General features: G+C 47.9%; 1 protein-coding gene across 1 annotated transcript in view; it reads left to right on the top strand.

The window, feature by feature from the left end:
• The window catches only part of LOC144099561 (solute carrier family 41 member 1-like), a 32,673-nt gene extending 14,288 nt beyond the window's left edge, over positions 1-18,385 (top strand). Inside the window, exons 4-9 of the mRNA XM_077632976.1 lie at positions 2,510-2,656; positions 9,701-9,845; positions 13,734-13,807; positions 14,967-15,101; positions 15,994-16,142; positions 17,608-18,385. Coding sequence (XP_077489102.1) covers positions 2,510-2,656; positions 9,701-9,845; positions 13,734-13,807; positions 14,967-15,101; positions 15,994-16,142; positions 17,608-17,823 — 866 coding nt within the window. The 3' untranslated portion in view covers positions 17,824-18,385. The remainder of the gene's footprint in view (positions 1-2,509; positions 2,657-9,700; positions 9,846-13,733; positions 13,808-14,966; positions 15,102-15,993; positions 16,143-17,607) is intronic.
• Positions 18,386-18,892: the final 507 nt, after the last annotated feature.

Below are 18,892 nucleotides of genomic sequence, written 5' to 3' on the forward strand. Positions count from 1 at the left end.
AGGCCGCACACTGCTCTCAGCGGGACAAAATTTCTTGCATAGCACAGCGTTATTGTACTTCCCAATCCGCCGTACTCGCCTGACTCTCCCCATGCGATACATGCGATTTTTTCCGGTTTCATTTGTGTGAAGAGAGCCCTAAAAGGTCGCTGCAGGGGGGGGGGGGGGGGGGGGGGCGGTTCGATCCCGGCCACGGCGGTCGAATTTCGATGGAGGCGAAATTCTAGAGGCCCGTGCACTATGCGATGTTAAAGAACCCCAGGTGGTCGAAATTTCCGGAGCCCTTCACTACGGCGTCCCTCATAGCCTGAGTAGATTTGGGACGTTAAATACCCATAAACCATACATTCATACACTGCTAACCTCCAAGTAATTACACCGCAAATAGGAAAAAGAACATCCCTTATGCTCCTTGGTTTCGGTGACTGTTGGCTTCCGTCGTTAATTCTTGAGAAGGGCATCCAACGGTCAAGGCTGCAAAACCTAACGGCTAACTTGCAACGAGCTAAGAAAATCACCATGCGGTCCAAACCCCGTTCAGGGTCATAATATCTGTGGCCATTTTTGTATCTCCGTACATTGCGCTAAGGTGAGACTCAGCTTCGCGGCGCGCTCCAGGATGTCTCGGCGGAGATTACCTTCGGTTGAGAGCTGCCGTCAGAGGCGCTGCGCCGCGCGACCATGACGTGGTGTCGGTATACCATTGGCGCTTATCGGGTATTCGCCTTTAGATGGACTCTGAGGAGAAACTGAAGTTCGTCTGCATCGTTGGATGACCATGTTCTATGAAAAGTAGGCTACCCTAACCGAAAACAGTTCTTACAAGCGTCAAAAGAGCGACGGAGGAAAAATAAGTGTCACCACCACTGGCCCTTTGCGGAAGCACACTGCGATGACGTCATGCGAGATTGTTTTGCTGGATAAAAAGGAATAATAATAATAATAATAATAATTGGTTTTTGGGGAATGGAAATGGCGCAGTATCTGTCTTATATATTTTCGACACCTGAACCGCGCCGTAAGGAAAGGGATAAAGGAGGGAGTGAAAGAAGAAAGGGAGAGAGGTGCCGTAGTGGAGGGCTCCGGAATAATTTCGACCACCTGGGGATCTTTAACGTGCACTGACATCGGACACGTCACGAGCACGAATCGGAGTGGTGGGATGGTGGTGGTGGTAGTGGTTTTATTAAAAATAATAGTAAAAAGGAAGGAAAAGATTTTTGCTAGCCCCGGCATCTGCCATCGATACTGAAGCACCTGACTCAAATTCAGATGGAAAATTTTCAGCAATCAAAGGCCCCAACGCTCCCTTAGAATAAATAGCGTTAAATAGCGTTCGCTTGGAAGCGGTCACTTCATATAAATACCTGGGTGTTCATATTTCTGCAGAGCTAAACTGGACGCGCCGTGTTGAGTACATAACTGACAAAGCTAAGCGCCTGTTGGGCTACGTGCACCGTAAGTTTTCCAAAACTCCATATTCCTTGAAATTATTACTTTATAAAACACTAATACGTTATAATATGGAATACGCCGCCGCTATAAGGGATCCGCATCATGAAAAACTAATTACTTTGCTTGAGCTGGTGCAAAATAACGCTGCTTGTTTTATCTTGTCCAATTTTAACCTGCATCGCAAGTGTAACAAGAATGAAAGCTAGTCTTTCTTTGCTTCATTTAGCATTCCGCCGGCAGACAATTCGTCTGAGCCTTTTTCATAAACTATATCATCATCCCATGCTACGCGATGCCCTCATTTCGGCCCCCAGATACGTGTCAAACCACTTTGATCATCGTCACAAAGTTGGCTTTGAAGCATGTAGCAATATAACGGCATTTCAGTTTTTCTTGCATCGTTCATCACGAGAATGGAACCACCTTCCGGCAGATATCGTCGACATAAGTGATAACCAGCACTTTCTTTCTGCACTAGCTAACATTGTATAACAGGACGATAATAATACTTTGTTTTGTAATATGCATTGCATATCATTAATAATAATAATAATAATAATAATAATAATAATAATAATAATAATAATAATAATAATAATAATAATAATAATAATAATAATAATAATAATAATAATAATATTAATTGTTTTTTTGGGGGAAAGGAAATGGCGCAGTATCTGTCTCATATATCGTTGGACACCCGAACCGCGCCGTAAGGGAAGCGATAAAGGAGGGAGTGAAAGAAGAAAGGAAGAGAGAGGTGCCGTAGTGGAGGGCTCCGGAATAATTTCGACCACCTGGGGATCTTTAACGTGCACTGACATCGCACAGCACACGGGCGCCTTAGCGTTTTTCCTCCACATATCTTTATGCATATCTTTGTTTTGTAACCACTCCCCTCTGTAATGCATTTGACCCTGAGGGTTCTATAAATTAAATTAAACGAAATGAAATAATTGCGACAATAGTGTCACGAACGACGCAGCTACCGAATTTCGCTGGCAACGAAACCTTGTTGGAGGTGTGCCTGTACTCTCGTGTCCTCTCGGTGCAGGCACAGTGATGGTGCTGGTGGTGGCGTACTCCGGCCGCTGCCGCATCAACCCGGATAACGTGGCCACCTCTGTGGTGGACGCCCTGGGAGACATGACCACGCTGGCCATCCTGGCCGGCTTCTCCACGCTCCTGTACAGACAGATCGGTGAGTGCACGAGCGAGGTGCTCTGGCAGCGTCTTGTTGAAACTCCGATGACCACGCAAGAATGGTGCCCGGAATGTAACGCACGGGTGACCGCCTTCAGAGAAATAGAGGCAGAAGGAAGGCGGGGGGCTTGTCGTAGATGATTACGGCTGGCTATCCGACAGAGTGGGAGAGGAAAGGACGTCACTTAATGGGCCTCTGAAACACCTTCCAAAGAGAGCACATCAACTCTCTCATGCACTGCATTAGGTTCTCACGAACACTTTAACCAAATAATACAGTTCTACACGCAGCTGAGAGCTCACAATCACGTGCGATAGTTGGCGAGCCCTGTCCGGCCACTTTTTCATGCTCGCGACCTTCTCCGTCGCTCGCACCTGCTTATACGAGCTGAGTGGTGGTTGCTGATTAGATTCTTTCAGATGTCAGGCATCTACCATTGCCGTGGCCAGTAAGCCACGTAGCTTCGGCGGGTCAGGAAGCTCTGCCCCCGAGTTTGGGCCGGCGGAGGAACCCCGACCTTCCAGCGTGAAAAAGGTGACGAGAGGAGATGGTAAGGTGGGAAGACGGTGAAATTCAAATTTTGACTACAGGTAGCTCTGCTTCTGCAAAACGCAATAAAAAATTATTCCTGGACAATATTCGTGAATCGGCGTGCTTTAACATCCAAGGCGTACCGCAACTTTTTTAGAGCCCCTTTTAGGGCCCTTTTAAAGCCCCTTTCAGAGCCCCTTTCAAGGCGTCATCATCAACCTAAGCGGATCCACTGCAGGACAAAAGCTGCCCACACGTCTCGAATTAAACTGGTCTTGTGGCACTCGCGGTCAGCTTATTTGCACAAACTGCATAACCTCATCAGGCTACCTACCTTTAGGCGCCCATTGCTACGCTTTTCTTCTATTGGAATCCACTCCGTTACCGTTAACGACCATCGGCTATTAAGGCGTAAGCCTCACTTGCCGCATTGAGCAAAAACCCGTCGGTGTGAGCTTTAACACTCGATGGTGCCCCCAATAGATGGCGTCCTGGTGCAACCTGGCAGGCAGCGGTTAAATTTATGACTGGTCGCGCGAGGTTGTTCGGGAAGAACAACCTGGATGGCACAAGTGCCACCGGTGGCAGCTCCTGGCATGCCGGGGCACTGGAAGCTGGCGGTTAAATTAATGATTGGTCGCACGAGGTTGCTCGGGAAGAGCAAGCTGGACCGCACAAGTCCCAGCGGTGACAGCGCCTGCCATCGCAGGGCAGTGCCGCACCGCTTAACCACTGCACCTCTGCGCCAGGCGTTGTGTGGGGATTCCTAATGATCTATGAATATGAACTTGAAAATGACCTCATGCAGGTGGTCGGCACATCCGAATTCAACCTGATGTGGCAGCTGGTGAGAGAAGGGAGCGCGGGCCACGGTAGGGCGGCGACTGCGTCACGATCGGTGCGCAGATCAGAAGGGGTGCGGATGCGTCGTGGTGGCGGCTACGTAGAGCCATGCAGAGATGCATGGCATCCGGTTACATTAAGTAGACACAATCTACTTTGACATGACGAAAGCTTTTGACACGGTTTCCCATGAGATACTTCTGACGAAGATGGAAAAATACGGACTCTGGCCCATGTACTGCAAGTGGCACAAAAACTACCTTGGCAGCCGCCGTAATGTGGTCAGATTTTCCGGCTGGGTGTCTGACGAGTTTGTTTCAGCGTCAGGAGTGCCTCACGGTTCCAGCTTTGGACCGCTGTTGTTTTCAGTATTTATTAATGATTTGCCGCTACACGTCAACTCAAGTGTTTTGTTATTTGCTGATGATTTCAAATTGTTCCGTAAGATTCAGACCTTGGAAGACTGTCGCCGTTTTCAAGCTGACATAAGCAATACCGAGAAATGGTGCTTGATGAATAGGCTTAAACTGAACGTTAAGAAAACTAAAGTTTTGCCTCTTACTCGAAAACGAGACACAAATATATTTAGTTATACTCTTCTTGGCGGACAAATATCTCGTGCTGCCTATGTACGAGACCTGGTGTTATTGTTCACTCAAGTCTCGATTTTCGGTTGCATGTCTCGTAAATTCTTTCGTGCATTGATACATATTGGTGTTATTTCCCGTTTTACAAGAAAATTTCGTAGGCACGAATGTATGTGCACTCTTTACTGTGCTCTCGTGGGGCCACGTCTCGAGTTTGCATCAGTAGCTTGGAATGGTGCCTCCGTTACCTCTGGCAATGAAATCTATAATGTTCAGCGGAAGTTTATACGCATCCTTTATGATAGATATATTGGGGCGCCGTCGTTTCTACGACTACGATTCTCTTCTAGCAGACCTTAATATATCTACTCTTTATGACAGGCGACTCGCGCGTGACTTGCATTTTCTACATTAAGTTGTGCTCGGCTCTATTGACTCTGATCAGTTATTGATGTCACTGCGATTTTGTTATACTTGCTGCAGTCAATAGGTTTATTTTTTATGCGATATTATTTACAGAGGGCATAAATGATGGTAAAGAAAAAAAGGATGGTTAAATGAATGAAAAAAACTTGGCCGATATAATGAAGTGGAGGAGAGGTCGGTGATGCGGTCCCTGCGTTCAAGCGCTATATCACGAATGACGAATGACCCAGAACATTTGGTGGATACTGGCCTCAGTATTCCTGGATTTGCTGACTAGACACCTTGAAGTCTCGAAACTGAGGCCACTTTCAAGTTACGGCACAAGTGGGCAACCTCCTCCGACCTCCTCTGCACGGTTCAGCCAGCGGGGGAGGGTTAAGTACAGCATACGGATTGACGAGAGCATCTGTGTGGTACCGAACGTGCTTCTTTGTAGTCAAAAGGAGGGTGGCATCATCCAGATTTAAGGGCTGAGGCGATTACGAGTTGGTGGTGCTTGGCGTGCCGCAGAATGTGCATGGCTTTGAGAGCTCAGAAAGTCACATGGGATCCACTGAACAAGATTTGGCTGCAGGATGCGTGCTGCCAGACGATGGACGTTTTGGATAATTTCTGCGCTGGTAATGACGCGTCGGAGTACGCGTGTAACTTGAAGGGCGTCGGTGCCGATGAAAATTCTGGCAGTAGGGAGCATGGGAATGGCGGCCACAGAGCAAGGCGCCTCTTGAACAGTAATCAGCTCAGCGTAGAAGGATGAGGCGGTTGCGCGAACGTTGCGAGCCTTGCATTTGCGTCCGTATTTCCATGGGCTTCAGAGAGGACTGCGCTACTTCAGTAGTATAAGCAGGCACGCAGGCTAGATTTGAGAGCTTTTCGTTGCACTAGTTAGCCTTCGTTTAGGATTCGGTGCACGGCAACAAGTGCGGTGAAGGCATTGAATTTGTTGCCTGTATGTGTGCTCGATAACTGTATGAGTTAGTTTGAATTATGTTCTGATTACATATGAACAGTACGACTGGCATACTGTGAGAGTTCGCGAAGACGTCATTTCCCCTTCGCCCTCGCAGAGGCACCATCTTGGCAACACACGTCGCTTTGGCACAATCTTTGCCGCTCTTCTGCGAATGCTTCTGGCCACTCAACGAAAAGGCGGTTGCGGAGCAGGCATTTGCTCCAGAAAGCCTTCCGTCAAGCGAGACTGTAGGCTTCTTGCCATCTGCGGCCCAACCTGTCAGACACAGCGTGACGGGTTCGTTTTGCAGTGGCGAAGAAGGAGACGGAAATTTCCTTAGACATGCTGTAGCCTAGGCTGTGCGTATTTTAGAGAGCTGTCGCAACGTGGATGCTTTTTGTCTCCAGCTTCGCTCTTTTCTTCTTGCTAGGTGCTCTTACCCCGCGAAGGATGTCAGCATCAATCTGGTTTGACCGCAAGGACTTGATAAAGCTGACACATCAAAAATGCTCACTTAGCAAATCGCGCACGTCGCGAACAACTCATCACAGCGACGGCGTAATGCAGGAAGCCGTATATTATTCCGCCCAATGACGCGGCGCCATGGAGACGTGCGCAGAAATCCGCACAAATGTTTGTATACTGTAGGTTATGACTCAGGCTTGCTGGTAGCAGAAATGGCAATTTATTTATTTATAGATACTGCGATCTAGTGCAGATCAGAGCAGAGTGGAAATACAAACAAAATACAAGCACATAAACACTCAGATTCATAACATTTGCAGGCACTTTTCAAACATCATTAAAGAATTATGATTAACAGTCTTGCTATTAAGTTTATTCCATTCAGTAATTGTTCACGGAAAAAAAGAATATTTAAAGCAGTTATTTCGTGCGTTCAAAGGGGTTATTGTTAGTGCATGCCTTTTTATCGTGTTATAAGCTGAGGAGTAAGCAAAATAATTAGAAGTATTAACTTTAAAATGACCTTTTACGAGCTGGAAGAAAAACTTTAATCGGCAAACACGATTGCGCTCCACAACTGGGGGTAACCCACTTCGCCTCACGAGCTCACTTACAGATCCACGGCCATGAGTTCAAAATAAATCTAACCGCTTTATGCTGTATTCGCTCTAATTTCTGAATGTTTGTTACCGTGAAAGGGTCCCAGATGATTACAGCATATTCTAGTAACGGACGGATGAGGGAATCGTATGCCAATAGACGAACACTAGACGAATAATTAAATCGCTGTACTGAAAATACAGTAATTAAATTATTTTTCTCGGTAACTTGTAATGCAATTCATTACTTTTCTGGACAGGTAATTTAGTAAAGAAACGAATAACTTTGCGGCAGTAATTTCATGGCAAAAGTAATTAATTGCTTGTGGCAAACTGCAACAAGCCTGCATACTGTACGATGTCAGTGCACGTTAAAGATCCCCAGGTGGTCGAAATTTCCGGAGTCCTTCACTACGGCGTCCCTCATAACCTGAGTCGCTTTTGACGTTAAACCCCCATAAAAAACCAATTAATTGCTAGCGAACTTACTTTTGCTGTACAACGAGTCTGTGCTGCTCCTTGTATTGCCCATGCTTTGTTCTCGCGTTTACGGGGTTGAGCGTCTACAAAGCAAGCATAACGCGCGAACAGCATCTAACAAACTTGGTTGTGAGTTTTAGAGAAAACTAGCTTGTGTTGCCGGATTTGAAACCCCATCTTCAACTCAAGGTCAACATACGCACCAGCGTCACCGTGATATGGTATAAATGTGCGCCAACATGCCTCCAGAACGTGTCAATTGAGCAGTAGAATAGGCATTTTGTCCGCGCCCTGATGCATTTCCAGGTAGATGAGCGTGAACAAGCAGTTGATGCACTTCCGCTGCTTACACGTTCGACATATTCTTCTAATTAAAGAGGATGGAACCACATTGCGCATTGAACGATCAACTTCCTGTTTAAGAGTGATGCGAGCAGTTATACAAATTTTGCGATCACCTTAATTAGCCTCATCTACATCAGCTAAGCGGCTGTTCAGTGGGCTAGGGTACCTTTCTTCCAAAAGGGGCGAAATTTCCGACGCCTACTTTGAAGCTCAGTGGGAGTGCAAGCAAAGAAATGTGAAAATTTTGTAGGAAGTATGGCCAATGTGCAACTTCTTATGCGTCAGAATTAGACTAACTTAAAGGGAATTTTCGCTACTCTTGGGACGTAATTCCAATGTAATGCCATTACTTTCGGAGAGAAGTAATTTATAATGTCATTTAATTCCTTGTGCGAGATTTCTAGAAAAGCAGCTAGTAATTAAATTATTTTTCAAAAGTAATTTTGCCATGTATTGATGGCAGACATGAATGGACAGATATGCGGCTTGTCTGCTTAGTTGGTGCTGTGGGGTACAAGAGAACGTGGCGGCCAAACGTATACCATGCAGGCAAAAAGCTGAAGTTCAGAAGGTCAAATTTTAGCCTCTTAGTGCCGTTTAAATCTAAAGTTGTTTGGGGTTGGGCACCCTAACTCTGGCTGGAATTTCCGATAAACAAGTAAAAAATAAATGTGTCAAGTAGCTAAACGCGATGAGCAGCACCGTGCCTGTACAATGACCTCCACTTTCTGAGATGTCATCGAGGGGATAAGTCACCTAAATAAGGGACGGCTGCTGCAGTGGTGTCCTTATTGAAAAGAATGGCGGCCCAGAAAATATTTGCTTTCTTCTTCACGTGGTCCCTGGTGCGATGGAAGTAGACGTCAATCCTAGGCAGAGCTTAACCTTTGCATGCGGGCCCGTGGCATGGTTAGCTTGCGGCATCACTGAACTGGAAGGCAGTAACTGCGAGCATTTCCCGTTCTCCTCGGCGGGTACGTCTCACGTCTGGGCGCCAATCGCACCTTGTTGGCCGAATGAAGGCCCTCCTCGACCTTGACACCACCGTCGTCCCGAGAGGCCGGCGAGCACTGCGCAACATCCCGCTCAGGCAATGCTGCCGCCGCCGCCTGTCCGTTCGACGCCAGCCGCATCCGCCTCGATTTGCCGAACCACCACCGTTGATTGGGTCCGGCGTAACGCTCTCCCCCCTCGGACCCCTACCGCGCCTCGAGGGCAGCACGTGTTTCCATCGACGGACACGTTCTCGCGTGATGCACACTCGAAGGGCTGAGGTCCCCCTTCCCCCCAATCTTCTCTGCATATAAGCTTTGGCGGCCACGGCTAGGATTCACTCACATAAGCAGCGTACTGTGAGGAAGCACTTCCGGCCATTGAGGATGTCACCCGGACGGGCTGCGCAGTTGGCCCCGACAATGAGCCTCAAATGATTTGCAGTCTAGGCCCACGTGATTGAAGTGAGAGGAGAAAGCGGTGCATTCCTAGTGGTCACGTGTTCATCTCTGGAGGAGGCCAAATATTTACGCGTTTTTTTTCGACATTCCAGCCTCTGGCAACAGCAACAAATCGCAGCTCCTTCACACAATGCTTTCCGGAGCCAAAGGGACACGTTTCGGCTGACCACAGTGGGGCAGACATAACCGATCATGCTAATATGTGCCTCGCGTAAAAGGGATAAGATCCTCAATTTCCGATGTTAGTGCCACGAAAATCACTGATATTTGAGCCAAGCACAGACAAGGTGCTGCTGTTTGAATACGGTTCCGCGCGAAAGCCGCCCATGGCTCACTAACGCGTTGTCCTGCGCACGCAGCCCGGCCCTGGATCCCCAGCCTGTTCGTCGCGGCGGTGGTGGTGCTGTGCCCCGTCTGGGTGTTCGTGGCCCGACGCCACCCCACCTCGAGGAAAGTGCTCGCCGTCGGCTGGTGGCCCATCATCGTCGCCATGATCATCTCCAGGTGAGCGCCATACGCGTCTCGGGAAGGAAAGCACGTAGCCTGAAGATGGTCTGAACAAGTTTGCCAGGCCTATCCCATAATATCCGGGCACTGAATTCGAAGGCACAGCCAGCGCCAGCAAAGAAGGGGCTGGACTCTACTAGCTCGCCGCACGGATGAACGGTCATTTCCCCCGTGTCCATCACTTCGGCGGTCGTGACAACCCGGCGTATACGGTATACCCACGGTGCCGTTCCATTCCGCGAATTTCTTTTATACTCCGTAATAGCATGTGTGACATGCAGATATTTGGTGCGTTGCGGCACCACGGTTGCGCGCGCATGTGGACTCGGCCCTCCCATGGCATGGCATTGCGCTGAATCTGGCCGTGTCCGGGGAAAAGGTGTCCTCAAGGCTGAGCTGATGTCGTGCGCTTGGACCTTTAACCGCTCCCTACTTCCCTTGGCAACATTTATTTTTCCGTCCGCATAGTATATAGAGGCCTCAAAAATACTGCTAGTCTGGTTAGCAACACAAAAAGGCAGCGGTTAACTTTTTTATGAGCATGCACATAAATTTACTACAAAGTGCCATAATGGTTGGAAATTGTAAGGTCAAAACATGTGTATTGTCAAATGGGCACTACAGTGATCAAGGGATTCATACTGGTTATTTACAAGGTGCGCATGGCGCTAAAAGTAAGCAAGGAATGGTATTGTCACGGGTGATAAAACCTATATGCGTGCAAATGTCGGAGGACGTGCTACCATGCAGGCTCACCGTTTCGACAAATACTGTTTACTGCGTCCGCTAGCTGACATAACGAAGCTCCCTGTTTAGGATTATAGATGGTGCCAAATTCGCCTGAAACAAATAAATCACTGCCACCTGCTGCACAGGCCTGAATTCTCAATTTACACAATCGCGTACATAGCACCGTGAACGGTTAAGGCACATCGGCAAGGCAACACTGCACATTAGCCTCGAGTTCTCTTAGGTGGCATCTGGGCTAAACATGCCTGGGGGAAATTGGTGGCCGTCTTTTCCTATCCTCTCCTCCGGAATTTCACTTTCCTCTCTTATTTCTCGCGTCTCCAATTTTGAACGCGAGGTAAAGACAGGGGACAGCACAACAGGGCAGGGCTGTCTTCCCGTGTCTTCACCTCTGCTTTAGAAATTCGGGGAGGCATTTGCCCTGCAGTGAGCGTAGTCAGGCTGATGATGATAATGATGATGATGACATCACTTAGACCAAAAGACAGTTTTGCTAAGCCATGCTTCTCGCGTCTCCACTCGTTTAACTCTCCCCACTTCTTGATTATGCTTTCCTCACTGTGGCTTTGAGCAAATTTGAGCAAGCACTAAGTTCTGTTGTACTCCTAGGTGTAGGTTATTTTGGTCTTTTTCGGCGGTTCTGCTATAGCTCTATTTTCTCTACAAACTCGGAAGCTCCCGCTCGGTGATAACGACTTCCTCCTCCCCAAGAGAACTTTCCAGTATTATGCCTAGCTGTTCTATCTCCTATCATGCTTTAAAGTATGGATGAATCCTGAAAGCACAGAGAAGGAAATTACGCATGCGCAGAAACCAGAGCGGAGGTGACAGCCGCGGTGCACCTCCTACATCCCTATTCCCTATATCCCCGTCATGTCTGATTTGTCTTTGGCAGCGAATTCCCGAAGATTAGAGCAAGGAATCATAACATAATAAGTGGTGAAGTGCTGCGGTTACGCGAACGACTTTTTTTTTCTTTATTCTTTCTTTATTCTCAGAAACAGTACACAAACTGTTGGTTGGACCCATAGCCTTTACGGCTAGTGAGGGGTCCAAATACAACACAAGCACAATACTACCGCAGACCGTGTAAAATAAAAAACTTCAAGATTAACACACACAATTGATTCCTACATTTCCATGGAATTTAAATAGTGTTTTAAAGATGTTGAAAAGTTATTTTTTTCTTTAACTTCATTCGGGATTTCATTCCACACATGGGCTCCACTGTATTCTAGGAGTCTCCGGCCGTACATATTGTAACAAGGTGGTAAATTAAATAGATTGTTAGTTGCAGCTCTTGTTTGTTTCATTGGTAATCTATTGGCTACGCTATTGGCAGCGTTATGGACAAAAATTGATAAAGCCAGCACCTTGGAAGCCTTGAAGGCGGTGTGTAAAGACCTAGCATGCACTCATCAGGAATCGGTTATTTGTAGATAAATTTCTAACATCAGCGTACGCTTTCACGGATGCTGTCTACACAAGAAAAGAGGCGAAACACAAATGCCTAAATACGTATCCTGGGCATATTCGAAACTAGGATAATAATAATAATAATAATAATAATAATAATAATAATAATAATAATAATAATAATAATAATAATAATAATAATAATAATTGGTTTTGGGGGGAAGGAAATGGCGCAGTACCTGTCTCATATATCGGCGGACACTCGAACCGCGCCGTAAGGGAAGGGATAAAGGAGGGAGTGAAAGAAGAAAGGAAGAAAGAGGTGCCCGTAGGGGAGGGCTCCGGAATAATTTCGACCACCTGGGGATCTTTAACGTGCACTGACGTCGCACAGCACACGGACGAGGAAGAAAAGGAACTGAGGTCGCGTGTAGAAAGCAATAGGCAGGCCTTGTGAACGCCACTTTCAAAGGAACGTGCACGAAGACAAATAGGCTGAAATGAAGTGGCTTCCCGAACCACTCTTAAGTACCAGTAGCATAGCAACTTTTGAAGCATGTGATATAGAACCTGAAGAAATGAGATAACATAAAAAAAGAGGGCAGAAAGCGGCTAATCGTCATACCATACATGCATAGTGTGTCCCATCGAGTGAGAAAGATAGCCAGTAGGCACGACGTTGCCACTGTGGTTTCTGCGCCGAGAAAATCGCAAATCATATGCAGAAGGATACAATGGAACATCACAAGGCGAAGAAGCTATTCAGCTATGTGGGGCACAGTACAAGACCAGGATTCTACAATGCGTTACAGAGGTCGTTTACTTCGTCACATTGTGAAGTTTCCGCCATTACGTATACACAGGAAGGTGTTTAAATGAAAGATTACTAGCGCAGTGGTGCATTAGTGACCAGGCCAGCGGCCCGGGAACGCAGCTGATCGCAAGAGGTACGCTCGCAAACCATAGTTTGAGCAAATCAGTGTGCTCGCTCGCGCACGCGGCAAAAAAGCAGTGGAGATATGGGAGGAAAAGTAAATTTTGCACACAAAAGAGAATTGCGTAAGCATCCCCTCAATCTCCAAGAAGAAATGTTCACTTAAAGAATGACACGAGGAGAAATATTACTTCTCTTGCACTGGCATTTTCTATGCACGCCTTTTGTGTAAATATGTTAATGTATGTAAAAAAACAAATTATGCCTGTTGGTATAAACGCCTTGACTGGTGTTTTTCGTCGTATGTTGTTTTCGGCATCATACGGTCCGCTAAGCATAATCCATACAATTTCAGAAAAATTGTTACAAAGTTAGATCTCCATTGCCAAGGTTCAGCTGGGGTATAGTCACCGTGTTAATTGTACACTAATAACGCTGAAAAATGTTGTGAAAACTTTAGGCACGTCACTTGTACAGTTTGAGCCAGTTTGTGCTCTGAGTGTAAATGCATGCCTGCTGTCGAGACCCTCTGCTATTGGCTCAAGCCAGCTGCGAAGCTCCCCGCGGGAACCTTTGGATTAAAATTCAGCATTAGAGTTAGTCAACTGTCACATCAATAAAAGGAGCTGATATGCGCTGCTCAATACGAAGGGATAACCTATAAATGGTGGCCACCGGACATGCCTGCAGTTCGGTTCGGTGTTTCCTAACTAGTCTGGATAAAATGCTCCCGCCAAAGCCGCGTTGCGACGCGTTCGCACGCTCATTGCCTGCTCTCCTTGCAGTGTCGGCGGCTACATTCTCGACCTGGCCGTCACCAACTTCAGCGGGCTGGCCGTCTTCCAACCTGTCATCAACGGTGAGCGCAGCCCTATTGCTTCCAGGCTGCAGCTGTACTTGCGTCTTGCGGACTGAAGGGCTTGAAGCGGAGTGCGTAAGAGCCCCGTACGAATTGCTATGGAGGCGTCAGAATATCTCGGAGGATTTCCGGCAGCGAGATAGATAAAAATGTTGCGGGACTTCGCAGGGTGATGAGTGGTAACCGGTGAAGACGAGGTTAACGACAATTAGGAAGCCATCGTGCTAATAACGGGGTTTGTTTCTCGATTTGAGAGCAACGTGAACGAGAGAAACCGTGAAAAGTAAACTCATCGTTATGAACTCGATGATGCATAGTACTTCAGACAGGGAACAATAGAGCCTACAAACACAAACAAAACGTAAGAACGACGTAAGACAAGCGCTAGCAGGACTCAAGCGCTTCTCCTCTGTCGGTCGCTAGCAGGACTCGAGCGCTTGTCCTCCGTCGGTCTTCTCTTTTATCTTGGTTGGCGCTATTGTGCGCGCCTCTTCTCTTGTTGCTTTCCTTCCACCGTTTCCTTGCCAGTGCAGTGCTTAGCTCAATTGTTCTCGTTTTATTCGCAATAAATATCGCCCCACCGACTGAATTATGTAAATTCGCGAACATTGAAATCTTTCAATCCGAAAACAAAATTTTCAACGTTGAAGATTATTTTTCGACTAATTTGGGGTCCCCTGCAGAATAATACCCCACAGCACCATTAAGTGCACCTTGATAAACCATCCAGACATCGCCACACAATGGAGATTCCTGTGCAACTTTCTCATAATGATTATTTTGGACACACTCTCTCCGAGTTTTATGTAGTAGAAACTGCTTCCTGACACTAATCTGCAAAGTGATTCCCCTTGCATGGTGCTTTCTTTAAGAGCCTAGAATAAACGCCCTTCGTTCGCTCCTGGCTTCACCCTGGCTTCCTTCAAAGCCATTAACACAGGTGTGTTATTAGCATAAGTTGTCGCTCAACTTATGCGGGCCATTCCTTTGATTTAGTTCGGCTTGATGTTTTGTTCAGTGCATTTGTTCCTACGTTTTCTTGGATTCTTCATGAATGCGCTGTTATTTTCAGGTGTTTTATTCCACTCCTGTAATAGCCAGAAAAGGGTGACAGTGTCAATGAATGAAATTCAATGAAACTGGCCACCCTCGCTCGCAGGCGTCAATGGCAACTTGGCGGCGATCCACGCGAGCCGGCTGTCCACGTTGTTTGCGCAGCGCTCGGAGCTGGGCCGCCATCCGGATCACGATAAGCATCACTGCGTCGACCCTTTCACGGGCCTCTGCAGCAGCAGTGAGTGTGCTTCTCTGGGGAAAGGTCGCCGCACGGGAGGAGGGGCGGTTACGGGATGCAGCGATGCGCAACGCTGCAGAACCTTGCGGCTGAGTCTGCGTCACCCTTGTGTAGAGCGCTCGAGCAGTGCGTGCCTGGTTACAAAAACTGAAATTAAAGAGCAGCCCCTGACTTCTGGGCAAAGTGTTCACGTCTACTTTGTTTGCGGGTCTATCTGGCACTACATCCGAGCATGTGTGGCCTCTAGACCTTAGAGGCTACGACAAGATCTGGATTTGTTTGCAGGGAAGTGCAGCGCCCACGCGACTCTACATTGTGTTTAATTAGCCTGCTATATTTGTGAACTCCAGGACGATTGCAGGGGACAGAACTTCGGAGGGGACTAAAGTAGCTCACCGCAGCTCTCTTTTTTTCGTCTCCGCTTTCTCTCTTGTAGCCATCCTGCAGTTCATAGCTGAATCCGGCTGAACAAATTATTTATACACACACTACGCCAGCGCAATTAAGCCACGGAACTCTGTTTCTTTTACTGTTGCCACTTCATTTTTACGCGAGCTGCCGAGCGGATCAAAATACGCTAAAAATTCATGGATAACCTTTGTTGCGGATCAGCCTGGAACTGCGATTGTCGATGTGCACGTGATGCTTCCATTTTCTTCTTCTAAGGCCACCTGGCCGATACATAACCTATGCTCCTATCAACGTGGCCGTTTGTGCTTACAGGGGTAAGGTGCAGGTGTGTGGTAAAAGTGCGATGTATCGGTACCAGAAGAGGCGTCTATCGGCGCACACACAGAAAAGTGGAAATGTAGAATGCGTTCCTGCGTGACACTACTGGGACCGAATGCGTGCTTGCGAGTGTGGGTGGTGTATGGTTGATCCTCTTCCGCAGACCGGCAAGCCCGGGTGTCTCAGCTGCTGCTGCTGCTGTCCGTGCCGGGCCACGTGTTGTTCGTGCTGCTCATCTTCCTCATCAGCGACGCCCACGTCAGGCTCACCGTGGGGCTGGTGCTGTCCTACCTGGCCGCCTCCCTCGTCCTGGTGAGCGAGGCATCCTTTGGCCCGAGTTGATTAGGCGGGGTTGGCAGTGCCTGTGCTCTCTCAGGTCGCCTCCACTGCGCTGCTTTTCTCGCCTCCTCTGTCAATGGCACTGTCCACTTGCAACCGCTTACTCTAATTATGACTACGGAAAGGAGCGTGAAAGTAGATGTAAATGGAGACAAACAGCGAGCAGCGAAAAAATTTGAGATGTGAGGCTATGAAAACACTACGTAAACAATGGAGGCTGTGCATTAAATCGTCAACCTTGCAAAATTTTGTCTGGGATAGTTGTTTTACTCCTGATGGAACATGACACCGAAAAAAGAGGCAAGGACATGAATGACAGACCGAGAACTGACACTGACCTTAAAACTTTATGCCATGTCTTAGCCAAGGCTATTTAAACAAATGGCGGAAGCAATAAAAAGGCACACGACGATCTAAAGAGGGTCACACTAGGATGACATGATTTTCTTCGGGCTTAGATGTTTGATTGCTTTTTGTGTTTGGTCGCAATGTCCTATTTTCTCATTGCTTCCGTTTCTCGTTTTGTTAGTGACCTTGTGAATATGGCCAAAAGGTGGCTGACACAAGAGATAGCTGGAATTTCAGAGGCGGCCCGGTACCACTTCCTCTGTCGCCGGCAGCTGTAGCACTTTCAAGATTCCCTGGGTCAGCATTGTCTCCGAAAAGAAACAAGATTTTCATCGAAGCGCCAGGATCACAACAAATTAGCCGTAAAGGAAGGAAGGGACGGAATTGAATCGGCCCGTCTATGAAAAGTGGAGTTTACATGCTAGTTTAATGATCATTTCTATATAACGATAAGTATACACAACTCATCCCATTTCACCCCGAATTTTTTGTGGCGACGAGTGATTCGTTTCGCACAAGTATATTTATACTTTATGAAATATGTTGGTGTTCTTAAACCATATCACTCATGTTTTAAATAAGTGCATGCCACAGATTTCTCACGTATTACGTCTCTCGATTTAAGCCCTTGAAATTGATTTCCCAACATTTGACACTAACTAATCGCATTGAATAACACCCGTATTTGACATAATCGTCAGCACAACTTCCACTGCAGGGCAAAGGCCTCTCCCATGTCTCTCCAATTAACCCTGTCCTTCGCCAGCCGCGCCCCACCGTATCCCTGCAAATTTCTTAACCTCATCCGCCCACTTAACATCTCTCGCCCTCTGCTACCGATTCTCTTCGTTTAGAATTCAGTCCCTTACCCTTAACGATAATCGATTATCTTTCCTTCGCATTGCATGCCCTGCCCAGGCCCATTTCTTTATTTCAGCTGTAACACCGAGTCGCATTTGTACCCCGCATTCGTATACCCACTCAGTACCCTGATCTCTGGGTGTTAGATGTATTATGGCCTAATGTGCTGCTGTTGCCTTAGCTCTCGTTTTTGAGGGAAGTAAAGGCACCATCGTTTCTTTCCCCGCAGCTGACCGTGCTGCTGTACTTTGCCCGCTGCGGGGCCTACTGGATGTGGCGGCGGAAGATCGACCCGGACAACGCGCTCATCCCGCTGCTCACGGGCTTCGGAGACCTATGCGGCACGGGACTGCTGTTGCTCGCCTTCCTCTTCCTGCGGAGCGTCGGGGACCCCAGCGTCGTCGGCTTCGTGAACCACCACGCCGCCAACGGCACCGCAACCTGAGGGGACAGCGGTGACGACGTCGCATACGTGCTGGAACTCGCGCGGCGCGCCGGCATCCACTCCCTTCACGGCAGCAGCGACGGTGCACCCGCCGAGTGCCGCTCGGACAAACGCGAAAACGCGGCTCGCACCGAACATTCGACCTGCGATTCACCTCTCAAATAGAAAACAGAATCTGCGAGTCTGCTCTATTCGCCATAGCAGTCTTCGTGGCTGCCTTTTCTACCTTTCGCCTTAACGGGACCTCCGGATTAGCGTCCATGTGGGCTGCGGAAGAAACCTTGCGGAGTCTGTTCACTCGGCCCGGTCTCGCGCACCAGCCCGGTGCACCTGTTCCGTCCGCGTCCCCTGCAGGCTGCTCACCAGCCCTGTCCACCGGAGTGGCTATGCGAGGATGCTACTCGGAAGCGCGAGGATCGGAGCTCCGGACGTGCAACTCCGCAAGCAGTCCCACGTCGACGTGCTGTGAACCTCACGACAGGTCGATGATCTGTTATCGCTCTTTGACAATGCAAGCACCTGCTTGAACGAACTTATGAATAAATGAATGTTTTATTTTCAACAGTTGCACGATTCCATGACAGATTCTGAAACAAAAACTATGGAGACTACTTACGTGCTGTGAACGCGAAAGCATGCACGTGGGGCGTTCGGCTGCTGCGATGGCGCACTACTGTAATGCAGTGGCCAGCGCAGCTGATCTGTTCGCGCCACCCGAATGGAAACTGATGATGAGGACAATACCCAAACCCAACGCGAGACACTGGCTGTTTAGCGCTTGGGATTTTGTGCTGCGGTGACGGCGCAGTGCTATAATGAAGTGGCCAACAAAACTGAACCGCCCGCGCCGGCCTGGGTTCGAAACACTATTGGAAGAAATTTTATATTTTTCTTTTTTCCTGATGATGTAGGAACTGCGGATGATGTCATGAGGTCCCGTCGAATTTTGGTCCGTTTGTCGTGGACAGAGCGCCTGATTTTCTGACTGATGAGCCTTATAATGCTTTTGCATTAAAAAGGCATGCTCACACTGAAATACTTGCAGGGTTGTCACTGTCAGATTCCCAGC

This window comes from Amblyomma americanum, chromosome 7 (genome assembly GCF_052857255.1).
Source record: "Amblyomma americanum isolate KBUSLIRL-KWMA chromosome 7, ASM5285725v1, whole genome shotgun sequence".
Lineage (NCBI taxonomy): Eukaryota > Metazoa > Arthropoda > Arachnida > Ixodida > Ixodidae > Amblyomma > Amblyomma americanum.